Raw genomic sequence first — 22,410 nt, 5'->3', positions numbered from 1 at the left:
GTAGATTACAAGACATCTTAGTATCCATACATAGATTACAAGACATCTTAGTATCCATACATAGATTACAAGACATCTTGGTATCCATACATAGATTACAAGACATCTTGGTATCCATACATAGATTACAAGACATCTTGGTATCCATAAGTAGATTACAAGACATCTTGGTATCCATACGTAGATTACAAGACATCGTGGTATCCATACGTAGATTACAAGACATCTTAGTATCCATACATAGATTACAAGACATCTTGGTATCCATACATAGATTACAAGACATCTTGGTATCCATACATTGATTACAAGACATCTTGGTATCCATACGTAGATTACAAGACATCTTAGTATCCATACATAGATTACAAGACATCTTGGTATCCATACATAGATTACAAGACATCTTAGTATCCATACGTAGATTACAAGACATCTTGGTATCCATACATAGATTACAAGACATCTTAGTATCCATACATAGATTACAAGACATTTTGGTATCCATACATAGATTACAAGACATCTTGGTATCCATACGTAGATTACAAGATATCTTAGTATCCATACATAGATTACAAGACATCTTGGTATCCATACATAGATTACAAGACATGTTGGTATCCATACGTAGATTACAAGACATCTTAGTATCCATACATCGATTACAAGACATCTTAGAATCCATACATAGATTACAAGACATCTTGGTATCCATACATAGATTACAAGACATCTTGGTATCCATACATAGATTACAAGACATCTTGGTATCCATACGTATATTACAAGACATCTTGGTATCCATATGTAGATTGCAAGACATCTTGGTATCCATATGTAGATTACAAGACATCTTAGTATCCATACATAGATTACAAGACATCTTGGTATCCATACGTAGATTACAAGACATCTTGTATCCATATGTAGATTACAATACATCTTGGTATCCATACATAGATTACAAGACATCTTAGTATCCATACGTAGATTACAAGACATCTTGGTATCCATACATAGATTACAATACATCTTGGTATCCATACATTGATTACAAGACATCTTGGTATCCATACGTAGATTACAAGACATCTTAGTATCCACACATAGATTATAAGACATCTTGGTATCCATACATAGATTACAAGACATCTTGGTATCCATACATAGATTACAAGACATCTTGGTATCCATACGTAGATTACAAGACATCTTGGTATCCATATGTAGATTACAAGACATCTTGGTGGTATCCATACGTAGATTACAAGACATCTTGGTATCCATACGTAGATTACAAGACATCTTGGTATCCATACGTAGATTACAAGACATCTTGGTATCCATACGTAGATTACAAGTGATTTTAGTATTCATAAAAAATCAAGCAATCTATTAAAATTGCATCAAAACTGACATATGAACAACTAATTATGAAATCAAATCCGCATTCATTTGTTAAATCCACACTGGGCACATTAACAAGTACTATAAGCAATTGAAGCTATTGATAAGAATTTGTTAGGTAAGTAAGTTAAATATTTTGGATGACAATCAATGTACATTCCATTATCACACTATCATTACTACGGATCCTAGTGTGCACTAACAATTCGAACTGAAGCAAATGAAAATACAGTGGTGAGAATACCAGAATGAGGCTGCCACAAGATGGCGCTAGACAAGACAGCTCCCCAAAAACCCAGATAATCACCACCAGAGGGCACTATATAGGTAGCTGAAAGCAGAGATACATTACTGTAAAGGGGGTAATTGTTCACTGGGTTTTAATTTAGCTTATTTCGCTGTCTGGAAAAATGCGCTAAATTAAAACACAGTGAATATGTAACATTTAGCATAGAACACATTATCTAAATGACAAAACCGTGAATTTAAAACCCACTGAATATGCCTGAAATGGTAAATCAGTGAAATTTAAACCCAGTGAAAATTAGTCATTTTACAGTACTTGGGGTTTGCACCTACGGTGACATGATACCAAGATCCCGTTTCAAACTCGCTCTCGCATAAGCGTTCCAACTCAGTAAAATGCGAATGCGCATGCCCGAGGTAACTAGGTTACCGGGATGTCCAGATGGATCAAAATAGCTGTTCACGATAGTACATTCTACGATAACTATATTTTCTATGCATTTTCGATGCATTACAATTTTTCACTATGAATGTGGTAATACATGTTTTATTGTTTTATTACAAACCGCCTATGTCATGTCAGAAGGTCGTAGCCTCAGTCTCGCTATCTACGAGACGAGACTTGAATAGGATCTTGACATAATGTCACCATACAGTACGATGCACGTTGCAAACTCCAAGTAATGTACCTCTGCTGAAAGCAATAAAACCACTTTATATGTACCTAACAAATTTAACTCCATTATGATCATAATGACAAAACAAAACAAAGTTAAATGAAAGTATGGCACATTGCACACTCACCAAAATGCTTTGTGGCTGAGTAAAATCTTCCACGACGCCTTCATTGACAGCAGACTGTTCTTTTGAACTGGAATATCTTTTTTTCGACAAGGATGAAGACATTTCTTTTTCAAGAGAATTATTCTTGACATACATGCGAATACGACTGTTATTGTTCCAAAAAAATAATACACACTCCTCCAGCCCAATCTATCCAGCATTAATGAGCCAAAGCTTCCTGATATGATAATTCTAGTCAACACAAAATATACATTCTATCATTATTATATTCATTGAAAGCATATTCGTTCTCCATTGTTAGTCTCTAAGACAAATTTGAGACAAATTCAATACTTTCTCTGTCACTGCATTTATTATAACCATGCAAAGGCAGATAAAAAAGGGCATGCAACTGTAGTGTTCTGTGGAAACCCTACAAATCACAAGACAAATCCTTTCTATATCTATAAATACTAAGTGATGCTAAGAATAAAAAACTCATGGGGTTCATCCCAGGTTGTTTTTATGTATATCTTTTACTATGTTTTTTCAATAACCATATTTTTCTGGTACATTGTACATTGTATCTATACAGTATGCAGTATTGATTCATAGCAGTTATAACTGCCGGGCTCATAATATGGTTGAACTCCCCATAGATGAAAATATAACAGATTCGCACTAGAAATAAACTCAGGCAATGCAAAAACTTCAAAAACTGGGCACATAGAGCCAATGTGGCAAATAATCAAAATGTAGAACAAAACTTAAATATCAAGTTTTCCCATCTTAGGTGAGCCATTTAAAACATGTTTTTTCACCAAAATACCGTCATAAATTAAACGCTTGGTTATTCAATAAAACACAAATACAAGCAGCCCTTGCAATAAAGAGTGTTGTTTATTTTTCAAAATACCGGTAAAGAGAATTCCAATTGTAGAGTGAAATCACTGATGTTATTAAACTATAATCCTGTCAGATTGAAAAGTTTTATTCATGCTCTAGGTATTTCAATTAAATGCCAAGATTATTAGTAAAATACTGAACATTTGCACACCTACCCAGCTATTGTGCCAGAGCCGATAGAGGTGTACATAAATGACCTATTTCTGATATGTACTTTTCTTGCTACCACACTCGCTATTGCTGGATAATGAAAAGCTGCGATGATAAACAAATTAGCAAAGTAAGGTATTTTTTATTATGAAGTATACATAAATTGGAGATTCAAACAATTACAAGACAATTATGTATACTTCCATAGTTTGACATTTTTTATAACATACCCGCTTGAGGAAGCTGAAGCCATGCTCAAGTTTTTGTACTACTGCGACTGAGCATATCCCCCTGGTATATTGTAGATACATGTACAATGCATTATGGGAAAAGATTAAATCCATGTTGATATCAACTGTATACATGTATGTTACTGAGAATATGTGCAATGCATTATGGGAGTTAATTAAATCCATGTTTACATCAACTGAGCATGCTAATGAGTGTATGTGCAAATTAGCATAAAACTATATTCTGAAAGAGAATTAAATTCCTTTTTCTATCTACTGAGCATGTTACTGAGAATATGTGAGAGAATTAAATCCATGTTTATATCAGCTGCACTTGTTACTGAGCTTATTATGAATATAGTAGAGATATTTAAGTTTACATCCACTGAGCATTTGTATAATCACAGTCCCTCTCAATTGATGTGTATTCAAGAATTTGAGTGTTCTTTAACAGTGGTAGTCAAGACTGTCAAAAGATGAAAAAAAACAAAAAAAACAATATTAAATATTTTGCTCCAAGTCTCTAAACTGGTAATATGTGAAGGATTGGAGTTAAATTGTCAATGTTTATAAAGTTGTTTATGACTTACATTGTAACAGAGCAAATAATATTCTAGATGCAACGACCACACTCAGCTGAGAAGATTTATCGTAGGATATATCTGCACATGTCGGATACGCAATAGTTAATAAACCCCATCCTATAGCAGCAGTTGTGATGACTTCATGACCACCGATGCGGTCGCTAAGGAAACCAGACAAAATCTGAGCTGACACGTATCCCCAGTAAAAACAAGACAATACCAGTCCCTAACAAGTAGAAAACGTTCACAGAAACTAGAATTGTTTTTAGTGGGTATGCAATGAAGTAGTGCGCATACAAAGAGAATGTAGTAAAACAGAGCCATTGGAGTTGGTTTGTTGAGTTAGCATAACATACCTACATGTAGTATTATGAATTATACTTTATTTTGATAGTAATAATTTCAGACATTTTTTCCCTATTTTTTGAAAAAGAACCCCCCAAAGGCGTGACATACATCGATAAAACTGATGGGCAACAAGCCATGCATGGCACAGTCCCCGTTAGTTATCAAATTTAAGATATATAGTTTTGCTTATAGTAATATAGCTGGAATATAACCATGTCAGGAATATGTTTTTTTTAAATTAAAATCAAAGAAAGCTTAGAAAGAACTCCCATGTGCTGAGAGTATTGGAGACACATTAAATATAATTCGAAATTACTTAGCTGAAAACTAATTATGCAAATCAGAAAATTAATATGACCAGATTTGAGTGTAAAACTAATGAGGTCTGCGCAATGTAACAGAAAATCTATGTCTCCAAGTTTAATTGAAATGTGATTAGAACCAAAAAATTATGAATTATTATGCTTATTAGGGAATTAATATGAACAGATTTTTACCCCAAACTAATTAGGTTTGTACATTGTCCTAGAGCATCTTTGTACTAAGTTTCATTGAAATGGAATAATTAGTACCGTGAAAACTCCAAAATTTCGACCCCTCTAAAAATTCGGACGCCTATTTATTTGCCGGGGTTCGGTGTTTTATTTACCTCCAAATTTTCGACTCCACTAAGAATTGCCGACTCATTCTTATTCGAAAATTGCGACCAGTTTTAGTTTTCCCCCAAACGAAAAAAAAAAACGATGTGAGCGTTCAAACGGGACCTTCCTCGAAGGCATGAATCCGGGTTTCTGATTGACTGAGAGATTTTTATTTTATTGGTAACGAAAATATATTCTAAATAAACGAAGTTTCAAATAAAAACGAACATAAAAATCTCGGCATGCTGTGTTTCTGAATTGTTGATTATTACTGTACTCAGTAGTGATTATAATAATGTACACAAAATAAATTTGTTGAATGGTTATGAAATACAAATAAAAGTCAACTTAGTTTCATCGTAAGCGAATGATTCCGGTCTCGTATAAACGTTTGATGCTGTAGGATATCCGCCATGTTCTCTTAGGTCAAATAGGTCAAATCGCTAATTAACCAATCAAAAAGCTGGATGATGCCAACGTGTTCAAATTACCATAGCTTATTTAAATATGTTAATGTTATTGAACGCAATGCGGAAGAGATTGGTGTTGTAGTACGATATTTTGGCTTGGATTTTGATGCGAAAACGGCATGATTTTTTTTAAATAAAAAAATTAGTTGTTTTTAAAAAATAAACTGGTCATCTGAAGAATAATTTAACATTGTTCACAGTGATAACAGCTCATTCTCGAAAGGAAGCTTACCCGCTCACGCTAGTCACGATAAAAATCATACACGTGTACTCTTGAATAGACAGACGTCAATGACTACGGTAAAACTTACTCTATTTTAGCCGGCAGGATTGATTGAAATGTCCAAAAAATGACGCCAAAATACACCTTAAAAGTCCCATTTTATTTTCTTAAATCCCATTTTATTTTTTAATCCAAGGGCGAATTTACGGCAGAATTTGGTCCCTCAAATAAGGGACACGTGAGCTTTGATTCTAACCGGATACATTGCACTGGGTCGGGGAGATAGTTTGCTAAACTTCCATGTATCTTTTGTCCAATGGGTACCTGTACTTCGAACATTCGCAAGTTTTCCTAGGTAGTGCGAGACAGCTTTGTCTTTTGACCTATTAGTTTTGTGCTGACCTCTTCTCCGCGTCTTGATGTTTTGTTTTGCTTGTCATAATACTCACTGATTGATGACTTTGTTTAGATTTTGAGTTACAACTCGGCCACGACCTTTGCTTTTACCGTGAAACATGAGGAAGTTTACGTCAATTGACGGACATTGCATTTTTTTTAAACTAATGAAGCACACTGTCTATCATCCCCATTTTTTCATTTGCTGATTTCTATTCTGAAAAATTCGACCGTCCGAAAATGCACCTTAATTTTGACTCTAAAAACACGTCACATTTCTAACACCAATTATTTAAAACCGGTCGAAATTTTGGAGTTTTTACGGTGCTTTAGATATCAGTGTGAAAGCTTAAAATTGGTTAATTATGCAAATTAGGTAATTAATATGTACAGATTTTAACCTACAATTATTCAGGTCTGTCTATTGTCCTACAGCATCCATGTACATTCATTGATATGTGATGTATAGTACCTGAGATATCAGTGTGAAAGTTGGTTAATTATGCAAATTAGGTGATTAATATGCACAAATATTTACCGGAAACTAATTGGGTCTGCATAATTCTAGATTCATTGAAATGTGATGATTAGTACTTTAGATATCAGTAGAAAAGCTGAAAATTAATTATGCAAATTAGGTAATTAATATGCACAATTATTTACCCTAAAACTAATCAGGTCTCTGCATAGTCCTAAAGGATCTATGTACCAAGTTTCATTGAAATGCGATGATTAGTACTTGAGATACCCGTGGAAAAGCTGAAAATTAACTAATTATGCAAATTAGGTGATTAATATGCACAAATATTTATCGAAAACAATCAATCTCTGCATAGTCCTTGAGTATGTAAGTACCAAGTTTCATTGAAATGTAATGCTAACTACTTATATCAAATGCTGAAAATTAATTAATTATGCAAATTAGGTAATTAATATGTACTGATATTACCATAAAAACTATCAGGTCTGTGCAGTGTCGTATGACATCTATGTACCAAGTTTCATTGAAATGTGATGATTAGTACTTGAGATATCAGTGGAAAAACCGAAAATTGACTAATCATTATGCAAATTAGGTAATTAGTATCCACGGATTATTACCAAAAACTAATCAAAACCTAGCATTAGTTCAGAGCATCTATGTACCAAGTTTCATCAAAATCCAATGAGTGGTTGTTTAGATATCAGTGGAACAGTCATGGAACCACTAAAAAATAGCTAATTATCATGCAAATTAGGTAATTAATATGCACGGATTTTTACCAAAAATTAATCAAATCTGCGCATATGTTCAGAGCATCTATGTACCAAGTTTCATCAAAATCCAATGAGTGGTTCTTTAGATATCAGTGGAACAGTCATAGAACAGCTAAAAAATAGCTAATTATCATGCAAATTAGGTAATTAACGAGCATGGATTTTTACCAAAACCTAATCAAATCTGCGCATTGGCCCAGAGCATCTATGCACCAAGTTTCATCAAAAACCGATGTATGGTTCTTGAGATAGCAGTGGAACAGTCGGACACACATACACACACACATACACACATACACACATACACACATACACACATACACACATACACACATACAGACACACTAACTGCAAAGACTCCCATTTTGTGCTTCGCACATGGGAGTCAATGATTGACATTTGTATTTGATCGTCCATATTGAGAGATATTGCTCTGGAACAGCATTCAAAATTAGCCATTTTGAATACATGTATATATATAACATGATGTATAACGAATATATAAAATTTGAATATAATCAGTCAAAGCATTTAAGAGATATGGCTCTAGAAGCTCAATCATTAAAACAAAATGGCCGCCAGACAGCCATTTTGAATCCGATCTGAAAAATAAATGATGTGCATCAGGAACCTGTAATGTCTAACATATGTACCAAGTTTGAACGAAATCCATCCATAAATACTTGATATTTGATGATTTTTTAGCACAAAAATGGCCACCATTTGGCCATTTTGAATAGGATCGTCAAACCAATATATCTGTCTATCTACATGTATGACATGATGTATAATGAATATTTAAAATTTGAACATAATCAGTGAAAGCAAGTCAGAGATATGGCACGAGAACCACATTCATTAAAACAAAATGGCCGCCAGTCGGCCATTTTGAATCTTATCTAAAAAACAAAATTATTTGCATCAAGGTCCCATAATGTCTAATGTATATACAAAGTTTGAACAAAATCCATCTGTAAACAGCTGAGAAATGCTTGATTTTGATGATTGTTTAGCACAAAAATGGCCGCCATTCGGCCATCTTGAATTAGATCGTAAAACAAAATGATGTGCATCAAGGTCCCATAATGTCTAATGTATATACCAAGTTTCAACAAAATCCATCTGTTAACAGCCGGGAAATGCTTGATTTTCAGGATTTTTCGCACAAAAATGGCCGCCATTCGGCCATCTTAAATCAGATTGTGAAAGCAATTGACGTGCATATGTATACTATCATGTATGATGTATGTGTTAAGTTTGATTGTGATTGGTCCAGGCATTTCTAAGATACAGGTCCGGACGCATGCACAGACGCATGCACATATGCACGCACGGACACACAGAGGTCAAAACATGTGTCCGAACGGGGACTAATAACCAGTGACAAATCTGTATCACCCCTGCAAATAAATCGTACATGGAATAATTGTGAATATGGTATAAAATCCTACATTTTAGTTGGATGTGACAATTATACTATAAATAACAATGAAAATCAGTGGGTTTAGTGTAAATAGATGTAAAAATATGACCAATGCGTCCGACAGCTGAGATAGGAAAGTGCTACTGACTTTCAACATTTTAACAATATGTATGCCGGCCCATAATTAATTATGCATAATTAAAACAGCTTCATTATTATACATGCAGGAAACAAACTATCCAATCAGTCAACTCACCTCCTCGGATTTATCCCAATTGTATTCTGATGCCTGTGTCACAGCCGAGATTGGAGTAGTATTTCGACATGCAAAGTTCAAAGTTGTGAGTATAAAAATAACTGTGCCCCAAATCCATTCTTCTCTCCTGTAACGCATATATAATTATTGAATATTTGTGCATTTTTCATTATATTTTATATTATTGGATATCAGCAGACGTGAGTGATTATTGCAATAAATCTGAGTCATACATGTGAGGATTAACGTTGCTGCAGAATTAATAATGAGTGTCTGTACACAGAGTACTAAGAACAAATATTGTGGGGTTATACATTTATCACATGTATATTTAATATACAATCGTTGACATAATTATGAATGATAATTCTGAAAATAAATGCATATGCACTGGATCTTGGTAATATGGATCTTGATTAAAATTATCATACTTGTATATCTACTTGAAATTAGAGATGATGAAATGATCAAAAGCATTGGAAGTTTTGTAAACAGAAGCTTCACAACACAGAATCATATTTTTAATCCCAGTTCAGATGCAGTGCGAAAACAGGGACTTATGTTTTCATTTTTGTGCGTCTGTGCGTGCGTCCAGACCTGCATCTCAGATATAGATGTATCTTAGATGTATATTATACATATGCACATCAATTTGTTTCACGATCTGATTCAAGATGGCCGAATGGTGGCCATTTTTGTGATAAAAAACACATCAAAATCAAGCATTTATGGATGGATTTTGTTTAAACTTGGTACATACATGTACGACATTATGAAACCTTGATACACGTCATTTCATTTTTCAGATCTGATTTAAAAATGGCCAGCGGCCATTTGTTTTAATGAATGCAGTTCAAGTGTCATATCTCTGCCATGCTTTGACTGATTATGTTCAAGTTTTATAAATTTATTATACATCATGACATAGATATATTGGGTTGGCTATCTGATTCAAAATGGCCAAATGGCAGCCATTTTTGTGCTAAAAAATCAGCAAAAATCAAGCATTTCTGGCATTCCAGAACTGGATCTTGGCGTTTATGGATACATTAGAGATTTTGGGACATACATTTTGGGTTCCTGATGCACGTCATTTTATTTTTCAGATCAGATTCAAAATGGCTGACTGAGGGCCATTTTGTTTAAATGAATGCGCTTCTAGAGCCATATCACTTATATGTTTTAATGATTATGTTCAAATTTTATATATTTGTTTTACATCATGTTATAGATATATAGTTGTATTCAAAATGGATGACTGGTAGCCATTTTGTTTTATTTAACGCTGTTCCACAGCAATATTTCTCAATATAGACAAGTACTCGTTTGATGATCAGGTACAAGATGTCAATCATTTTAATGTTAAAAAATCATCATAATCAAACATCCTCTTTTGGATCCATACTTTTGACATGCTATGTTCCAACTATATTACTATAAAGAAAACTATATATCTTAAATTTGATAACTAACAGGAACTGTTCCATGCATGGCTTGTTATTTGATGTTACATGTCCTACTTTTTAGTTTTTTAATTATTTCTAACAACAGATAGAAATGTTTTTTTTTTCTAAAGATGCAATACTATTGACAAAACAATATAATAAAAAAATAAAAAGATTGAAGAATCGGGAAATCAGAATATTTGAAAACACTAAAAACAATAAAGCAACAGACCCAACAATACCTATTAATAAAACTAGTTAAAATATTTTAATTAAAACACTATATGATAGCAAAATTGAGAACAAACATTTTAACGAATTTAAAGAAAATTTAGTAATGAAGGAATCTGAAGATATGTTTAATATTAATTAATGAAAATATCACAAAAAATGAGATACAAAACGCAATCAAAAATTTAAAAAATCAAAAATCAACTGCTGAAGATGGAATTTCAAATGAGTTTTAAAAAACTAATAATATATTACTAGTCAAAAGCTTGCAAAAATTGTTTAATTACAGTTTGAATAGTGGAGAATTCTCAGCAAGCTGAAAGTCAAAAATCTTAGTTCCAATTCAAAAAGCAGGTGAGAAATCAGATCCAACTAACTAAAGAGCAATTGCATTGTGAAGCTGTCTATCACAATTATTCTAAATAGTAGACTCACAAACAACTTGGAGTAAAATAATTTTTAACTTAGCTTCAATTTGGTTTTAGAAAAGATATGTGTATGATATGTACCCACAGATGGTACTTTTTGGATACTCACTCACTCACACCCACTCAACAGGTAGGACCTAGAGGTAACGAAATTTACATCAAATTCTTATGTTTCTGAATATTCCGATATTTATGCTGGAGAACACAGTATACATGTACTGGAAACTGCCAAGTACAAAGTGTAGTCACGACAGTAAGCAAAAGATACTGTGGATACATGAACATGTTACTACAAAATTATGTCAATGAATAATTTTTTTGTTTTCAAAAACCTGAAACCCCACAGACATTTTACAATCCCTTTTTTTTAAATCTCATTTATCAGGATTTACGCATAAAGTTTCACGTTATCATTATAGCAAGGAAAAATAATAATTCCTTTTGTCCAGGTTATAGAATGGATTCTATAATTAATATAACATGGGTATTTTTGTAATGTGTATCTACCGGTATAGTGTATATGCACACCATTAAAATGATGAAAACCTCAAATGCAACCATATTACATACAAAGTAAACAAAATTATTGAGAGTGATTTTGGATTAGTTTGAAATTCATTCTGTAAATTTATATCGAATTGGTGGTGGGAATTGCCAAGCCAGTTCATAAAATTGTGAACAAATATTTTTGTAAATATCACTGAAATACACTCATTATTGTCGCTAATGGAATATTTTATATTGCAATTTCAAAATTTGATTTTGTTGTATTTGTAGCACATTAGTGATATTATATTTTGTTTAGTGTGGCAAAAGAAATGAACTCATGTCATCATGCCGACACAGATCAAAAGCTCTAATATGTAACAATTAAACTCTCTAATTTTAATTAATATTTTAATAAATATGTTAATTTGCAAAGCTTATAATGTATATGCGCTTTGGTGCAGTGAATTATTAAACATAAAACTCCTGATGAGTGAGGTACTTGTACCTTACGAAACAGTGCTGTCGAGTTTCAATATTTATGTAGTTGTGTATTCATTCCTCTATCACTGTATATATATATATATATATATATATATATATATATATATATATATATATATATAAATATACACACATACATACAGATTTCTTTAATTTCAATGCTGAGAAGTAATTATACATATGTTTCAAACTATAATTTCTAATCTCAATTGGGAAATTGTTCTGGGGATTATTAATTTCAATAAACAGTATTCAACTATTCAATTCTGCAACAACAACAATTCTATAAATGGTCAAATATTTCGCCGGCGAAGTAGGAAACTAGGGGGCAAAGCAAATGCACAAATTATAAGAACAAAATAACAGCTTCTAAAGATGGTATTTACAGACTGACACCAGTTGGTAATGACACAATAAACATTTATTCTCATCTCTGATGAAAGGACCAATTACTGTAGTAACAAAGCCCTACTCACCTCAAAAGCAACTCACCATGAAAGCCACTCATTACGAAACTACTAGTATTAATAAATAAAAAAAAAATGATGTTTGTAACCAAGCTATATCTGGGATACATTGTGTATCCATTGTACACTGTATGGTATCCAAACCATTGTATGGTGAAAAAGACATCCATCAAAAACATCTTTATAGTTGTTTCATTGATCTAAGGAAAGCCTTTGACCATATATGGGGGATGGCTTATACATGAAATTACAACATTTTCACAATCTAATTAAATCTATGTACACAAACAATGAATATAAAGTTAAGCTGCCACCTGGTGTTTCTGACAGTTTTGAATCCACTTGTGGGGTAAAACAAGGATGTAACCTGTCCCCAACATTATTCAATATTTTCCTAAATGACCTCCCTGGTATATTTGAGGATAATATATTTAACCCAGTATGGATTAATGGTAATCCTTTAAGCTGTATTCAATATGCAGATGACCTGGTTCTAGTATCCAACACTGCAGAAGGCCTACAAAATTGCCTTTATAAATTATTGCACTGAATAGAACCTCACTCTAAATACAAAGAAAACAAAGATTATGATCTTCAATAAAGGTAATAGTTTATTGAAAAAAAGAATTTCAAAATAAATAGTCAAAATGTAAATTCAGTGAAAGAATTTTCACCCCAATGGAAAATTTAAGCTCAACAACCAATTGTTGAAAAATAAAGCCATGAAAGCGTTATTTACAATAAGAAACACTATATTAAGTAATAATAAAATGATATCACCAACTGTATGTATTATAATGTTTGACCAACTTATAACTGCAATTTTAATGTACAGAAATATGGGCCTGTGAATTATTAAATGAAAACATTGTATTGGAACAGGTCTGTAGCTCTTTTCATCATTTTACTATTGGCATAAATAAAATGACACCTACAATGGGTCTAAGGGCTGAACTTGGCAGGTCCCTGATCAAAGTTAAAGCAGATATTTCCACCACTAAATACCGGCACAGGTTGAAATCTTTACCAGAAAGTTGCATCCTTCAAGATGCATTAAAAGAATCAGGAAAATATAACACAAACTGGATTAATAATTAAATATGTAAAAAATATTCTTGATTAGTGTGAACTTGGTAAAGCTGAAGAAACCTACAATGGTAACAATAGAAACTAACAAAGGAGTTACACTCACAGCTGACAGATACATATAAACAGACATGGAAAGATCAAATTAGAAATACCAAAGGCACAACTGGACAAGGTAACAAATTAAGAGCATATAGTATTTTTAAAAATGAATTTGAAATGGAAAATTACTTGACAGTAATTACTAATTTTACTCATTTGAACGATCACAATTTAGGAATTGAATTAGGCAGAAGAACAACACCAAAAATACAACTGGAGAAGAGAATATGTACAAGGTGTAATGTAAATAAGATAGATGATGAAAAAACATCTAATTTTGAAATACACAGACCTAAATAAAGAGAAAGAGATAGTATTCCGAGAGTGCAATGAAGACTTCAAAAATACAAATAATAACATGTACATCTTCTCTAAAATCAACACTACAAATACAGTATACCTCTGTAAAGTTTTTTAAATAACACAATATTTAAGCCAAAATAAAATCTTTAATCACTTCACCTATAAGAGGGGGTTGATGGGACTAAATACACAAAAAAGCTGAAAATTATTGTGTTCATTGGTTTTTTGTTTTTTTATACTCTGCTTATAGTATTTTGTGGGTATTTCACCATATTTTATTATATATATATATATGTTTTTCATTGTGTTTTAAACTCTTAGCCATTGTAATTTGATTATTTTTATTTGTAATTTTCTTTTGTAACCTTTAACCTGAGTTAATAAATCTAAAATTATAATGTCTGAAAACACTTAAAAGGCATGCATCTATGTTTACTTTTACTCATATATTTAGCCTGACTTATAGATTTGTGACTCATTGCTTTTTATGTGGTCCTGATATGTATATTTTTGAGTTTGGGTAATTTTTGTACCACGTAATTTCACGGTCTCCCATAAACTTACGTGTTGTTGATAGGGATGGTACTATAATACCTTTTCACAAGAAGGTCGGGGTAATTAAATACAAATATTACCGATACTATTATCCTTACCACACAATGCAGCTACGTATAAGTCGTCTGGCCCATGTTTTTCTATGGGGACTACATTGTATATGACTGAAGAATATCTAAAACACATTTACCTTGTCCAGTATTTGCAATCTACCGACTCGGGAAGTTCATCTTCTTCCAGTAAAAATGCTGTGGATTGAGAATCGATGTTTACTTCAGCTTCGCCAATCGAATTGGTTACATCTAAGCGTTCAACCCCGGCGTTCGACATTTCAAAACATAGCTATTAAATAATATCACGTGAATGCGTGAACTATGACCTATGGTGAACAATGGACACCATTCGTGATTACCGGAGTGAAGTCATCCGCCAGTCGCCATTTTTTCAGACCTTTGGCACAATCATCATTTTGGTTGCAATTTTGGGTCAAAATGACGATTTTTAGATCAAATTCATAAAACACGCTAACATTCCTCCCCAATTCAGGCGATAGCAACCACAGTTTGAAAATAGATACACTCCAATTAACTAGTAATAAATAATCTCCAGTATCTATATAGTATAGAAAATATTTCATACCTTTGGCACAATCATTCTTTTGGTTGCAATTTGGGGTCAAAATGACGATTTTTAGATCAAATTCATAAAACACGCTAACATTCCTCCCGAGTTGAGGCGACCACAACCACAGTTTGAAAATCGATACACATTAACTAACTAGTAATAAATAATCTCCAGTATCTATATAGTATAGAAAATAGTTCATACCTTTGGCACAATCATCATTTTGGTTGCAATTTTGGGTCAAAATGACGATTTTTAGATCAAATTCATAAAACACGCTAACATTCCTCCCCAATTCAGGCAATAGCGACCACAGTTTGAAAATAGATACACTCCAATTAACTAGTAATAAATAATCTCCAGTATCTATATAGTATAGACATTTTTTCAGACCTTTGGCACAATCATCATTTTGGTTGCAATTTTGGGTCAAAATGACGATTTTTAGATCAAATTCATAAAACACGCTAACATTCCTCCCCAATTCAGGCGATAGCAACCACAGTTTGAAAATAGATACACTCCAATTAACTAGTAATAAATAATCTCCAGTATCTATATAGTATAGAAAATATTTCATACCTTTGGCACAATCATTATTTTGGTTGCAATTTGGGGTCAAAATGACGATTTTTAGATCAAATTCATAAAACACGCTAACATTCCTCCCGAGTTGAGGCGACCACAACCACAGTTTGAAAATCGATACACATTAACTAACTAGTAATACATAATCTCCAGTATCTATACAGTATAGACATTTTTTCAGACCTTTGGCACAATCATCATTTTGGTTGCAATTTTGGGTCAAAATGACGATTTTTAGATCAAATTCATAAAACACGCTAACATTCCTCCCCAATTCAGGCGATCACAATCATGTGTATCGATTTTCAAACTGTGGTTGTGATCGCCTGAAGTCGGGAAAAATGCTAGCGTGTTTTCTGAATTTCATCTAAAAATCGTCATTTTGACAAAAAAAATTTTTTCATATTTTCCACTGCCGCATGAACCAGCGATTACAAAAATAGGTAACATTTTTATTTTGTATGAACAGAAAAAAAAATTGACTGGCCGGCGGTTGATACTCTGACTGGCGGATGGCGACTGGCGGATGACTTCACTCCGGTTCCCTTATTGACGTAGCTCTGCGTACAGCGCCAGTATGGACACAGACCTGTTGTATACAGAGCTTGGACTACAACCAGACACTTCAGTTGGAGCGCTAACGAGCGAGTAACTCCGTTTATTTCTCAACGGGAAAACAGAACCAACATGGCGGGGAAAACACAACGAGAGAACAGAGCATGCGTAGCAAAATGTAAAGCGAACACAAGAGGGCGTTAACATGATTGTAAATACAATAAACACACATAGTGGCGTAACCACTTATCGTCTTTAACTTACATCATTTTCGAAAAGACTAAAGAAAACGCAAGAGGAAAAATGACAGGCAACATGATAATTCAAAATTGTTGTTGGAAAGACACAAAAAATAATCTAAACTGAATACAGACTTAAAAGTCCATGACATAGTCTTTTAGATGTTCCGGAAGCCGGCGGTTACGGCTTGATCGTCTATGTTGAACGGGCTGCATGACTTTTGGATTATCATCAGCCAGGGATGTTGGTGTCTGGTCTCCAGGAGTCAACAATATTGGGTTTATTGAGCCAATACTTTGCGACTCAGTTTCTAAGGGAGTGTCAGTGCAACCTGTTGCCGGTGTTAGATCGGAAGGTATACTTGGTGGTATTGGTGGATGTGTTGGAGATAGTGGAGTGTCGTCTTCGTCCAGATGATATGACATAGGGTTTTGATCGGTGTCTTTCGGAGAAGGTACGATATAACATTCCGACTCTTTGACACGGTATGACGTTTGCCTGAGTTGACTACCGCGGAACTTGCGGATGTTGCGCCATTGGCCATCGATACCAGTCACCAAGTAGCGATCACGGGCACTAGACTTATTGCGGTCACAGTGCAGATAGACGAGGTCCCCAACTTCAAGTTTGGGTGCACTGGTGGTTTTTACTGTAGGAGCTTTTGACTTCTCGCTAGCTTTATGGTTAGCCAAACGTTTCGTGTGTTGGTCTAAAATAAGTTTACGGTCGCTAATTGGAAGCTGGTAATTGGTAAATTGGTCTCTTTGGGTCCACATTTCACGTGCCGATAAGCCACTTGACCGTATGCGAGAGTTAACATGAGCGATTGCTATGGAGAGGGAGAGTGGCGTAATAGTTGCGCACAGTGGATCCTGGCGGAGAATCTCATCCTCAACTTCCTGTATTGCTCTATCTGCGACAGGGTTTTTGTTGCGGTTCTTGATGCGGCCGACCTCAATATTCAGACGGTATTTTCGAAGAAGGCTGTCTTTCGATAGGGCTACAAAACCTGGAGCTGGGTCTGTTCGTATAACTGCGGGTGGACCATCAAGGGGGCTCAGGTCAATGCAAAGTCGCAGTAAGGCGTTGCGCAATGTTTCACTGCGTTCGTCTTCTATGAGGCACGCTGTGGTGTATGACGTGACGCATTCTCTGACGACTAGGACTAATTGTCTTTCACGTTTAATTACATCTGCTGCATATAAACTGCCAACAGATTCTGGTGGATCTGAAGTTGATTGCTTAACAATTGTGTGAGGTACTTTGTTAAGTGAGGCACACTGGTGACAAGAGGTGGATACGTGTTGGATTGCCTTGTCCATGTCCAGTGCGAAAAAATAACGATGGAGGACCTGCTTCATTTGGTAACAAGACGGGTGACTGAGACGAATATGAATTGCTGTCAGGAGGCCATCTAACACCTGTCGAGGTACAACAATGCACTCGCGAGGTGGAGCGAATGGATCAGTACGCTTGACTACAAGTAGACCATCTTTGGCAATAGTGACGATGTTGAGGTAGCGTTTGACGTCTTTGATGTTAGTTAGCTTTTTAGATGGACGAGTCCCCTGGGTGAGATGAGAATGTGTGCGTCTTAAATCAGCGCATTCCAACTGGATAGTTTGCCACGCTGCCCTATTGGTGAATGGTAGGCGTTTATTTCCTGATGATATGTCTTCAACGGATGTGTTCATGACAACCGAGTCTTCCACACGTTCTACAAACGAACATATCTGACAGGTAGGGGTGGTACACTCTGCGGCATTGCGGCTGGCAAAGTCTGATGGAATATTGTCCTTGCCCGCCAGATGGCGCACGTTGGCCTGGTAACGACTAACAGAAGAGAGGAATGTTGTTATGCGTGGGCTTGCTGAGAACTCACCCCGACAAAGTTTTTCGTACGCTTGCACACATGGCTTACTGTCGGTAAGAATACACGGTTTATGGTGGGACTGAATGATGTATGGCCCAAAGTGCCTTGTTGCGATGGCAATAGAAAGGGCCTCAATTTCACATGGAAGCCATGTTGCCTGACGGCCTCGAAGCTTGGCACTGAAGAAACCTGCAAGGTGGAGCTTGTCACCACGCGAGACATACATGGTGGACCCAACACTGTGTTTTTTAATGGCTGCATCAGTGACGATCCATATCTGATCTGTGCGTCTGGGGAGTGTGATCGTGTGATTTGATGATAATGCTGCCTGAGCAACACGAAAGGAATCACGAAGCTCATCCGACCATTGAATTTTATCTTGGGATTGTTGTCCAATAGTCGCATCTTCTAGTGGAGCAACAAGAGAAGCACAGCCTGGAAGCACTCTAGCTAGGACCTTATATGCGCCTATAAATGATCGTAGGTTGCGTATCTTTTCCGGTGGAGAACATGACGACAACGTAGAGATACGGTGTTGGCTTGCGCGGATGGTTCCCTCATTCCATACCCAACCGAGAATTGTGACTGTTGCCGGGCAGATGACAGTTTTCGATGGTGACAGTCTTAAGTCATTGGCTGCTAACTTACACAGGAGACGTCTCCAGTTTACAAGAAGGTCCTCGATTGTATTTGCACCGCAGTACAGATCATCTGCGAGTTTGGCAATGCTACCATCCTCAAGCATGTCACCAAGTACGCGACACATTAACTCCTCCAACGCTGTCTCAGAGCCTGGCATTCCCATGGCTGAACGCACGTATACGCGGACACCTTTGAATGGGGTTACAACGCCACAGTATTTTTGTGACTCGTGTGACAGGGGAATCTGGTAGAAGGCCTTAGTGAGATCGGTGGTGATGATATACTTCCATTGTGCAATTTGGCGTAGTGTGCTGTCGATGTCTGGCATGAGGGCGGGTTGTGGCTTACTGTAGCGGCCAACGTCTGCAAAAGCGGTGACAAGACGGAATTCACCGTTTGGTTTTTTGACTAAGAATGAGGGGTTCACATATTCTACATTGACATGTACGTTCTCCGGGCGAGCAAAAACACCGAGCTCTTCAAGTTCGTCAAACTTTTGTTGTAACTCAGCCAACTTGTCACGGGAGTATTGGGGAACACGGCCCTTGCGCTGCGGTGGTTGAACAGGACCCATGTTCACGACTGCTTGAAATGGGCCAGAAGCACCGTTATAACCCTTGATTGCAGTGTTGAAGACATCATTATATTCATGGTGTAATGTTGCGAACTTTGCTTGGTGAGACGGAGAGAGGAGTTGGTCGGGGTCAATTTTAACCGAATCTGAGTAGCTCTTTTCTGGAAGAACTGATTTGTGTGGTGATGTTACATGAAGTGTAGTGTCTATGCTGTCTTTGTTTGTCGGTGGTACGAAGACAGGACATATTTGGCAAAAATGTTCATTGCGTTTCAAATTTTGGGGTGTGTTGGTCTGGTTCGGAATCCGAATTTTACCCGATATGGTTGAATAAATGTTTGGAGCAGGCCATGGCTTGTCAGATGATATGACTGAGAGCGAGCGAGATTCTACTCGTGGTTCAAGTGCGAATGCCTCGCTTGAGTCTTTGATTTCTGTAGGCAAGTCAAGTTCAATGAAATCACCAGGCCAAATTGTTGTTGACTTTGGTGGTGCGCGTAGTATGAGTGTCCGGCGAATGCGATGACTGCCCTTTGGCGATGAACCGTATGTATATGTAGTGTTGTCTCCCACAGTGACTTGGTGCTTGGCTGGACGAACACTTATATCATTGGCCTCCATGAAAGGGGTACCTGCGAGTATTTCAACATCGAGATTCTCGACAACGAGGCCTTCAAACTTGAAATTCATATCATCGCGACTCACTGCGAATTTGGTCTCACCCACAACTTTTAGGGGAGATGAACCATCTGCTTGGCGTGCTGATTGAGAACTAGACTTTATTGGGACGCCGAGACGTTTTGCGGTGGCCAGTAGAACCATATTGCCAGTGGCACCACTGTCGATGGTAAGACGTGTAACCTGGTGGCCATAAAATGTATCAATATATGGTGACTGACGAACCTGTATTCTAAGGGCAGTAGGGACGTCCGCAGTGTCAGAGTCACTGAGGTCATCATCGCCCTGTTGAGTGTCCTGGGGAACATCATCGAGTATATTAACAATCTGTCTGGCCTTGGTCATGAATTTACGATCTTGGTCCGGCAGGAAGTCACACTCGCTGAGGAAATGGTTGTCTGGACGGCTGGCCTGCTTACATAATGGGCATGAGCGGCTTTTGCGTTCCCTGGGCCGAGCCTTTTGATATCTCACTGGTTTTGGTGTGATGCGTCCCCTCTGAGGCCTTGAAGAAGCAGAGAGCATGACAGTGGCGTCCTCAGTCATGTGGATTTCATCTAAAAGTGAGCTCAATGCTTGCGAGATCTCGGGCTTTATAGAAGCTAGAGTCCGTGTCCGCAGCTCAGTCCCATACCGCTGTTTAACCAGTTTGGGGAGGTCACTATGAATTAGTTGTAACCAAGTGAGTACAATGTAGTTCTCAAGTGAAGGGGAAATTTCCTCATCGTCAGTTATTGTTTCACCGTGGTGTGAAATACCATTGTCGCTGCGTAACAGGTTATCATCAACAAATGCTGTTAAGCGTTGGAAGAGATCTTCTGGGCGTTCATCTGGTTCAAGGTGTATATTACAAAAATCTAGCAGGTGTGCACCAGTGGACTGGAACCCAAAATGGAGACGGATTACCTGCCAAATATTGCTCATGGATGTCGAATTTTTGACTATCATGTTGCGAGATATGATTGGACAGAAGTTGGCTATTTGCCCCAACATTAGTTCTAGGGCACTGACCTTCTGCTGGGCAGTTTGTCGTCTGCCGGCCTGGATGTCTTCTCCATCATCTGTGAAACCTCTCAGCAGTGTAGCCTTGGTTCGCTTTGTCCACTGTACGCCCTCACCGAGGAACTGTGCAAAATTTGAGTCTAATGAGAGTGTGTAGACCAGGTTCTGACGCCAGCTTTCAAACGAAGTAATTGTTTCTGATTTTGACAGACACCACTGCTTGGGCGCCCGTTGTTGGTTGGCCATAATGATTAGTATTGCTTAACGAAATCAACGTCGGTATTATCCAGTCGATATATTGACTGACTGGCTGTACACAATATGCGTGTGTAAAGTCCGTACGTGTATAGCAGGCTTGTGAGTTAACGATGTCCGTATTACCTTTCAATGACGTGAGATCCGAAGGACGCTGCCACCACGCCAGTATGGACACAGACCTGTTGTATACAGAGCTTGGACTACAACCAGACACTTCAGTTGGAGCGCTAACGAGCGAGTAACTCCGTTTATTTCTCAACGGGAAAACAGAACCAACATGGCGGGGAAAACACAACGAGAGAACAGAGCATGCGTAGCAAAATGTAAAGCGAACACAAGAGGGCGTTAACATGATTGTAAATACAATAAACACACATAGTGGCGCAGTGTTGTGTGCACCGTGGGCTTAGACATATTACGAAACGACCCAAAAACGACCCAAACGA

General features: G+C 36.4%; 2 protein-coding genes across 3 annotated transcripts in view; both read right to left on the bottom strand.

Annotated features, from left to right (window-relative positions):
* The window catches only part of LOC144346409 (voltage-gated purine nucleotide uniporter SLC17A9-like), a 30,789-nt gene extending 15,528 nt beyond the window's left edge, over positions 1-15,261 (bottom strand). The window contains exons 1-5 of one of the 2 annotated variants that reach the window (XM_085500531.1): positions 15,121-15,261; positions 9,324-9,450; positions 4,316-4,535; positions 3,501-3,600; positions 2,461-2,691 (exon numbers count right to left, since the gene is read on the bottom strand). In XM_085500531.1, coding sequence (XP_085356657.1) covers positions 2,461-2,691; positions 3,501-3,600; positions 4,316-4,535; positions 9,324-9,450; positions 15,121-15,260 — 818 coding nt within the window. In that variant the 5' untranslated portion in view covers position 15,261. The remainder of the gene's footprint in view (positions 1-2,460; positions 2,692-3,500; positions 3,601-4,315; positions 4,536-9,323; positions 9,451-15,120) is intronic. The other variant, XM_085500533.1, reaches the window with a different exon arrangement.
* A 1,505-nt stretch (positions 15,262-16,766) lies between these two features.
* Positions 16,767-20,848, bottom strand: LOC146742780 (uncharacterized). The gene has a single exon (XM_085500891.1). It carries the CDS (start codon positions 20,846-20,848, stop codon positions 17,072-17,074), a length of 3,777 nt encoding a protein of 1,258 aa, XP_085357017.1. The 3' UTR covers positions 16,767-17,071.
* Between the last annotated feature and the right edge of the window lie 1,562 nt (positions 20,849-22,410).

The sequence above is a fragment of the Saccoglossus kowalevskii genome, chromosome 6 (genome assembly GCF_978046115.1).
Source record: "Saccoglossus kowalevskii chromosome 6, keSacKowa6.1, whole genome shotgun sequence".
NCBI classification, from domain to species: Eukaryota; Metazoa; Hemichordata; class Enteropneusta; family Harrimaniidae; genus Saccoglossus; species Saccoglossus kowalevskii.
The sequence above is the reverse complement of the archived record's forward strand: the minus strand, read 5'-3'. Positions and strand labels throughout refer to the sequence as shown.